General features: G+C 42.1%; 1 protein-coding gene across 1 annotated transcript in view; it reads right to left on the bottom strand.

Annotated features, from left to right (window-relative positions):
• Positions 1 to 9,331, bottom strand: part of PARP11 (poly(ADP-ribose) polymerase family member 11) — a 34,119-nt gene that overhangs the window by 6,266 nt on the left and 18,522 nt on the right. The window contains exons 3-6 of the mRNA XM_007469447.1: positions 9,090 to 9,210; positions 6,686 to 6,761; positions 3,606 to 3,678; positions 3,396 to 3,526 (exon numbers count right to left, since the gene is read on the bottom strand). Of these exons, the coding sequence (XP_007469509.1) occupies positions 3,396 to 3,526; positions 3,606 to 3,678; positions 6,686 to 6,761; positions 9,090 to 9,210 (401 nt within the window). The remainder of the gene's footprint in view (positions 1 to 3,395; positions 3,527 to 3,605; positions 3,679 to 6,685; positions 6,762 to 9,089; positions 9,211 to 9,331) is intronic.

The raw sequence follows: 9,331 nt of genomic DNA, 5'->3' as shown, positions 1-9,331 counted from the left end.
CTCAACCACCGCACCACCAGGGGGGCCCTCTGCTGTCTTTTAAACTCTCCCTCTGCAGAGGTTCTTTCCTATAATAATGTAAATATCCTCAGGTCTCTCCCATCTTTAAATTTGAAAAACAAAACCTAGCACCCTTCCCACGCCCACATCACCATCTTCTCACATCTCTCACTCTCTTCACTGCTGAGCACCTTGAAAGAGTTGTCAGCGTTTGCTGTACACACAGCATAGCATCTACCAACGTTGCTCTCGCCTAGGGTACCAAGGACATTTTACTGCAAATTCCAAAGGACATTTTCAACATTCATCTTTCTTGGCATCTCTGCCATATGTGACCCTGAGGATGACACATACTTGTGTCAACCACGTTCTTCCTTTGGCTCCTGTGACTCCACATTCTACGGGTTTTCTTCCACTTTATGCGGTTACTTCTCAGTTTCCTCCCTGAGCTTTCTCTTCCTCTGTTCATCCCTTCCAGAGTTTGGTCCTTACCCCCTTCTTTTCCTAATCGACATAAAATACCTGGTCATCTTATCAATTCCTTTGGCTTCAATGACCCCACACTTTCCAGTAACTCCGAAACCTTTATCTCTCTCTACACTGCTCTCTTGAGCTCCCAACCCATGTATCAACTGCTAACCCTGCCCCGTCCTCCCCAGACCAAAACCTGTTCCTACCCATTTCCCTCAGTCAATGAGAACAAATAAGTCTGAATCCCTGGAGCTATCTTTCCCATCTCCCCTACCCACCCCATCACGCACATTAAATCGAGTACCAGGCAATATCATTCTATATCTTTAATATCTCAGAACAGTCCTCTTCACTGCAGTGGTACCGAGAGCACCTTGGCTCAGGCCATCCAGTGTGTCACATCTGTAACGACTGAAACAATTTCCTAAGTTGGTTGGTCACCCTTCTGTGATCCTTTTAAACCAGTTTCTCAACCTCAGCACTGCTGACTGTTTTGGGCTGGGGAGCTCTTTGTTGTGTGGCCTGTCTTGTGCATCGCAGGATGTTTAGCATCCCTGCCCTCCACCCCGCAGATGCAGTGGTACCCCCCCCCACATCCTACCCCACGACAATCAAAAACGGCTCCAGGCATTGCCAAACGCCCCTGGTGGGCAAAATCACCCCTAACTGAGAACCACTGCTTTAAATGCCTTCTCCACAGTGCAGCCTGATAAACCATTTTTCTAAAATGCACATCAGCTCAATCACTCTCTTGCTTAAAGTCCTGCAATGGCTTTCCACTATCCCAGGGAAAAAACCCAAACCCCTTAGTTTGTTTACAAGGCCCCGCGTGGCCTGGCCTGTACCAACCCTCTGACCCAGACGCCAGGTCAGTCCAACTCATAAGGCTAATGGAGAAAATCACACGACCACCCAGGGGGTCTCCCACAAACCCCTGCATGCTCTACCTCCTGAGTCCTTTTCTAGCATCTTCTCTCGCCATCCATCCTATCTTCTGTCCTATGTGAAATCCTCTCAATGTTCTACATTCCTTCTTGTCATCGATCTCTGGCCCGGGCTGCTCCCGATGCCTGGGGTGCCCTGCCCTCTCCTCCCGCATCCAGCCTAGATGACACTGGCTCAGGAAGTGCTCCGTGACACCCCCCACACAACCTACTTCTGTCCAAGCTCTGGTCCTGTGCGCTCTTACATCCCGAGTGCCTAGAACAGTGCCTGGCACAAAGCTGGTTCTGGAACGTATTTCTGGAAGAAGGGAGGAAGGAAGGAAGGCCTGGACAACATGCAAACTGACATCTGCTGGACTCATGTGGGCTTCCCGCCTGTACAGTGAGTCACAGGTTACATGACAATGGGGTGGACGAGTTTATTTTCGTCCTTCAGGCAGAGATCAGAATGACAGGCTGTCCTTAAAATGCGACCCAGTATTTTCTGCTGTCACGGCAGGTGGCAGGTTCATTTCCCATCACAGATTTCTATAGGCCGACCTCACATAACATCATGAATGGCATCTACAGAGTAAAAACATCTCCAGTGAGGTTCTTAGTATATGATGTGTTGGGGATTCGCTGGAACATTTGTATCACTAGGAATTAATTGAGGTCTCAAATTACGAGGAAGACTGACAGGAATTCCACCTCAGAGGCCCGATTAAGAAGAAGGAATTAAGTCTTCATCAGAACATTTTAGGAAAACTTACTTTATTCACTGAGAGAATAAGATCAAAGAAGACGGAGGCTTCCATCCTCCTCTACAAAAGAATCACCTAAACAAGACCTAAACCTAAACTCACTTAAACTCAGTATTGTCAGAAATAAAGCTCAACTCGCTTAAACTCAGTATTGTCAGAAATAAAAGTGGGCTGGGCCCAAAGACTCAAAATTACAAAGAATACAAGCTGAAAACCCTTATTTTATAATATAAACTATTATGAGAATAAAACCTGGAGTTTACTCAGGCTGTAGGAACTGACCTATCAGAAGCATGAAAGAATTCCGCAAATTATCACCAAACAAAAGTCAGCCTGATTTTCAAGTATATGAGAATGAAATGAGTTAAGGCCTGGGATTTGCTCTAAAACACTTCAGCAACAACAATAACATAGCAAAAGAGGAGATAGATTATGATGGTAAATCTAGATAAATGTTAAATCAGGATGATGGACACACAGGGTTCATGACATTAGACTCTATTATTTGAAATTTTCCTGACTAAAGGTTAAATGCTTGTATTAAAAAACATTAGAAATCAAACCTTGAACACAGATTTAATAAAAGTATTTCAGAAAATTACTTATTTTAAGTAATGCTTATTACTGTTATTACATTATATTATATTATAATGTTATTCAAAAAAATACAGCACAGTGTGTTCATGTGGACAATGCCTGTGAAGTTTCTTGTAATGGGCTTTATTTTTAGGTTAAGTGCACACCAAGCAACCCAATGGGTCATTTCCAACCTAAATTGAGTAATGAATGGAGATTTCAAATCTAGAACATAAACTCTGGGCTGAGCAGGGAATTTGAAGGTACGTTTTACAGTGTCCTTCAAAACTAAAAACAAGCAAATGACTTACAGGCTGGGAAGTCTGAGCCAACAAAGTCATAGTAACAGAACTAAACAGCTCCCCAGACCCCCTGGTAATGCTGACTCAGCCACGATGCCCAGCTCGAAACTCTGAAAGCAGTGCAGAAGAGGCTGTCACACAATGTTGCACGGGATGCTGGTGCTGGCTTACAGAGCAGCTCTCCCTGAGGATGAGGAAGAGAGCTGAAAAACCAGGTCAAAACACGCACAGTGCGTCTACACAGCTCACGTGGTGGTCCCACTGACAATGAATACGATTAAACATCTGTGCTTCACTGTCTCTGAGACTGTAAAAGTCTCAGAGGCCAAGGAGGGGGTTCAGAGTAGAAACTGTCTCACCTGCAAAAGAACTCCCACAAGTCTAGGTTTTGAATTCTCTGAATTCTTTTAATTCTGTTGCGATCCACTGTTTTCCCAAAGAGACTAGCAACTTCATTGTATTCGTGTGTTTGATTGTGCAAAGGAATGAGCTGGAAAGAGAAGTTTGCACAGTTTTACTGGGGTCCTTTCCAATCTCTCCCACCTGCAGCTGGTCAGAGCTGCTCTCACCTGATAGGGCAGGTCGGTATTCACATTCTCCCAGTGGAGTGGCATGGGGATGGCCTCATTTTCACAGATATAACTTTAAATAGAAAAGACAAAACAAAATTATTAGAAGCTGATTAGAATCACTGTCAATGACTTAGACGTTTTCTCCCAAGCTGAATTTTCATGCTGCGCTATTGTAACAAATGCAATTAAGTGTAGTCCTTGGCTTCTTTATTTTAAAATATTTATTGAATATCCGCTTGTGTGCAGCTTTTTAGGGGCTGAATTAAGAAATCTGATGGGAAACGTCTAATCCTACATAACATTAAAATTTCAAAAATAGTCGTTTAATTCGGTCTTGGTTTTCTTATTTTTTCAGAATTTCTTTTAAATGTAGGAAGATTTTAGGTGAAGAAAAGGAATTTCCAAGAAGAAAATCAAAAATTGATTAAAAAAACAAACCTCTTTAACAGATGTATACTGCCTATTAAATACCATCCAAGACCCTCGGCTGCACGTTCAACATCCTTCAAGATCTAACTCAAACCTAAACCTTTCTCTCTTCATTGTCCACTATCCCCCGGCACGGTCCGCATGAACTCACTCAGCACAGAAGCCAGTAAAGTTATCCACCATGTGTAAGCCACTGGATGTGAACACAGAAAAAGACAATGATCCTGGCGAGCTGGACGGCAAAAGGCTGTGACTGATATTGATATGAATCCTTTCGGGTGACTGCAGGTTATGGAAGACATTCATACATTTCAAGCCTATCTTTAGCGTATTTTTTAACTCATTTTAACTTTGGGAAGATCACACAATCATATGACTTAAAGATGAATAGGTATAAAAAAGTGAACGGTGGATGGTTTCCCTCCCACTCCAGTCCTTGGTCTTCTCACCTCCTGCTCTTCTCACTTCTCACCTCTTGCCTCCATTCCAAGTAATCACTGCTTTTAGTCTCTTGGGTATTCTTCCAGAACTTCTCTAGGTTAACACAAGCGTTTTTTTTTTTTTTTTTGGCACACACGAATGGTAGCATAATCATGTGTCTTTTGCAGCTGCTCTTTTTTTTCACTGACTATGTTCTTAGAGATCCTTGCATACCGGTAGGTAAGAGAGCATCCTAGCACAGAGCCTGGCACAGGGCAGACACTGTTGCATGGACACACCCCTACTGATTACAAGTCCCCTACTGATGACATTTAGCCTTTTTCAGCTCTTTGCTACTGTTAAGGATGCTGCAAAGAACAAGTCTGTCCCTTTGTCATTGTACATGGCCGCGTGTCAATTTTTAGGATAACATCTTTGAAATGGCATTTCTGAGTCAAAGAATATATTTATTCCAGATTTTGACAGAAACTGCCAAAGTGCCCTCCTCGAAGGCTATACTCATTGACATTCCCCCAGAAGTGCAGAGAATGCCTCTTTGCCAACAACCTCTCCAAAGGAGTGTGTTGTCAATCTGATGGTAAGAAATCATCTGGTATAATTTGTGTTTCTCTTATTACGAGTGAGGTTGCATGAACTGTTCAGATTCTTCTAAGAATTCTTCTGTTCTCGTCCTTCTAAGGGGTTGCCGGTCTTCTACTTAGAGATTCCGAAAGGTACTTCAGATACTATACACGTGAACCCTTTGACTGTGATACCCAGTAACAAATACCTTTCCCAGGTTTTCTTTGTTTTTTTTTGTATTTTTACTTTGCCTGGTGTGTCTTTTAGCTATGGAAAATATTTTTGTTTGTTTGTTTCATGTCTGTAGCCTTAGTTGATTATAAATTCCTTGTCAATAGGAAATGTACTATTCACTTTGCATGTCAAAAAATGCTCAATGTATTCCTGTAATAAATAAACATTTGTATATCAATACCTCCTCATCTTCATCACTCTGCTGTATCCTACCTAACTGTTCTTCCTCTTTTATTATCTTGCTTTCTGTCCTCTGTTGTTGTTAATTCTCTCCCTCTCCTATCTCTGTTCTATGGCTTGTAGAGTCTGTGACAGAGCAAAGTGCTTGATCCCGTTATGTGCTTCTCCCCACCAAAGGGTACCAGATATAACAACACACAGTTACAGTAACAGTTTTCCATTATTATGTCTCATTTTCCTCCCAGATGCCATACCCTTTGAAGATAAGTAATTCCTCTGTTAAAACCCTTACACTCAAGAATGAGGATGTGATGCAGCTGGTGAGGAAGTGAGATTCTCTCCCTTCCACAGAAGTACAAGAGCATTTATTATATAAGTACTTGAGTAACTTTGAAATCATGACCCTAAAATGTAAGCCAAAAGTCTCAAGAAGCTAACTGACAGAAACTTTAAAAATTTCTATCTTTAACCCTTTCAAAATATCTCCTTGAAAGGAACAAATGGGCATCTCCTACAATTCACATGCTAGCATTGTTTCTGTTTCATTTTAAATTCTTTGAACAACAGGAATTTCAATACTTGATTGAGGAATCGTTCCAGAAAACAGGAGACATGCCCTTCAACTCCATTCATGTGAATAACAAATATTTATTCTCTCCTGGCATTTATACTCTCTTTTCAGGCTATAGACGGCAGGAGACAGAAAAAGGAAAACTCGCCACCCAGATCCAGGGGGCAGGAGGCTGTGCCCTTGTCCCATGTACCCCCATCTTCCCAGGTCCCCTTTAGTCACTACAGATTTGAAATTATTTCTAGGAGTTGCCCAATGGGGCTCAGTGCAGGTGAAGACAAAGTGGGTAATTACCTAGGATTTATGGCCCAAATAACTGGATGGTCCTGTGAGAGTCTTTCCAAGCTAACTAAAACTTACCTCAGTAGGTTATGTTAAGGATTTATAGCAGACAGCATAAAGCATTTTGTAACTACCATGCAAAGCGCTCTAAAGAATTGAAAAATACAACTATATAAGGGGAAAGGCGATGCCAGCAGAAAATAACAACACTGCTCCTGCATCAATGAGTGTGAAATTCAGTACAGAAAAGATCAATATTAAGATGATTAAATAACCTACCAAAACATTTTCAGTTTATTTGTTCCTCTGTTAGATATTAAGGAAGACAAGAGAGAGAAAAAGCCCACTCTTGCTTTCCACCCCATTCTCTCCACAATACCTGAAAGCACTGATAGAAAAAGGGGCTCTTTTTATTAAGCGCTGTTTTCCAGTGGTGAGATTCATCTGCTTCATTTCTGTGCAAAAAGACAAAGATGTTAGATAAGTCACAGAAACACACTGTGCTATAAATTGCCATGAAAATTTCTAGCCACACTACATGATGGTCAGGGAATCATGGAGCTTTGGGAGTAGCTACTAAGCACAGTATATTAGGGATACCTGACCAATATCTGTTTATCATGGCATAAAAAGCAGCTTCATTGCTTGATCTAAGCTCACACAGGAGGAAGCTAACCTCATACACGGCTCAGTATGTAAGGCCTATCCCTTTCTGTACCATACTTGGGTTAAACTGACTTGAAAACAGGAGAGTTCTCAACTTAGGAAAATTAACAGTACTAGAAAGAGAAAGAAATTACAGTACTGAATCTTCTGGTCGGCTTCTTAAGTGAAAAGTGTTACTTTGATTTCTCCAAAAATTTTGGAAATGATAAAAAAGATACATTACCATGGTAAAACATGTACAATTCACAGTTTCAAAAATTTGTACATTTCTTGCCTTCTCTTTAAATTGTACACCTAAACCAAAAAAATAGAAAACCTAGCTAGACTCAACACGGACTTAAATGAAAGATTCTAGTGATGAAAGACTAATGAACTAACTAAAGTATCATTTTCTTCTTTCCTCTGTTCCTCAGCTGTGGCAATATTTACTAGGTCCCCCTCTTCATTCCCACAAAGTTAGGTGCTAAGTCTTAATGTGAGATTCTCGTCAGTCTGCCTTGTCTAACTGGCATCATTCCACTCCAAGATAAAGGGGTTCGCCCATCCAGGCCAATGCTGTGTGAGGTGTGTTTGCCCTTCCCGTATTCTCCTAGGCTCTGCACACACTGGCGTGACCACCGCGCAGGGAAAAAGAAAGGTCATCCCAGCACATGCAGTGACGCCTGTGCAGCGTTCTTCTCACACTACCTCGTATTGAGTCTGCTTTTCACCATTTTTAGAGAGAAGCCGAGCTGGCTTGTGGCAGAACCATGGGGGCTAACTTTACAAGTGGTACACGGGGAATGCTAGTACCTGTGCCTCTGAAACAGTGTCATCACAGAGAGGAGCGGGAGCTGGCGCTATCATATGTGACTCCTATTCTTTGATAAAGACTTAAATAAACTGCACCGTCTGAGAGAAAACTTCCAAAAAATACAGCTTACTAGAAAATATTCTTTCAGAAAATGCGGCTTGCTGGGCTACCTACCAAAAGCTCTGACAAACTCCGTGCTCTACATGAAGCTTGATGTCTGCACATTGTGATGTCTCAGTATGGCTTCAACACCGACAGGTGTACACGGGACTGAAGTGTCTGCTGACACCTTCTGTCTAAGACAAATGTCGGACCCCCTTAAAGGCAGCCTATTTGCCTAATGTCGTAAAATATGTTATGCTTAGTCAGGAGTAAGAATCTAATGGCTTTAACCCTTGATTAAAAAAAAACACTAACTCTGGGGGCACAACAGTCGTTAGAGGTCTGATTCCATCAGTGTCTTCGTGGACAAATCTCCTCCAGCATGACTGGGCCTTGGACCCTCCAAGGGGATCTGCCAGGGTTTCAACACCCTCCCTCACCACAGTATAGCACTGCCTCTGTCAGAAGGACTCTACTCACAGAAAATAGGAAAGAACATCTAGAGGCCTGAGCTGTGTGGCAGCCCAAAGGCGCTTTTGTTAAGAAAGCCTCCCCCTCCAGGTTCTGCTTGCCTCTAAGCAGTAAACAGCTGAGGCTGGCAGCTTGAAACTGCAGGGTGAGTCCAACAGGTTTCTCACGGGGTTCCTAAAAACATGCCCGTGTATCATGGATGAAATATAAAGCGGGGCTGATTTCCAGATTAGCTGGTTAATCTGTGAAAGAGCCAACAAAATCAGAAAGTGGCAGGAGGCAACGTCCACTGAAGAGTAGTAGTCTCCTAGGAAAGACACCAAGAGATGGGTCATTCAGCTGAACTTTGGTCTTAAAACTCAATCCAGCTACCTATGACCCTGTCGTGTAACCTCTCTGACTGATCCTTAAAATATCTGACTGATCCTACCTGTTTCAAAAAGCCGAGAGGATGATGAATAAAACAATGGCTTAGAGGTGTTTTGTGTTCCTTAGAAGAGGAGCATTACAGGAAAATACATGACAGTCTCCATATATGTTAGCATCTATAAGCATATAAATAACCTTTATAAAAGGCAATGTTGCTCAAAAAGATTTTAAATCTTGAATTTTTGTACAGGTATTTTTATGTGTTACAAAAAGGATTTACTCTGTTGTTTGCAAGTATGTCAACTAATCCTGATTTTCAGAACTGCAGATTTCACCATATCAACATACTAAGAACACACGACTATTAGGGAAAAAAACATACCTGCAAAGTCTATCTTGTAGCTGAATTTGGAAGTAGTAAAAGAAATGGAGCCACAAGGGTTTGTTTTGAAGCTTTTTTCGATCTCTTCACTGCTAACTGAACACTGAATGTTGGTATCCGGCTTTAAGACAAACCAGAAAGTTCATTTACCAGCTGTTCATAGGAATGGCTTGGCCACAAAGGCAGTAATGGGGGACGGAGACAGGGAGCGGAGGGACAGAGGAAACTTACTAATCACCTGT

Source organism: Lipotes vexillifer, unplaced genomic scaffold (assembly GCF_000442215.2).
Source record: "Lipotes vexillifer unplaced genomic scaffold, Lipotes_vexillifer_v1.1 scaffold395, whole genome shotgun sequence".
NCBI classification, from domain to species: domain Eukaryota; kingdom Metazoa; phylum Chordata; class Mammalia; order Artiodactyla; family Lipotidae; genus Lipotes; species Lipotes vexillifer.
This window is presented reverse-complemented; position numbering and strand designations above follow the sequence as displayed.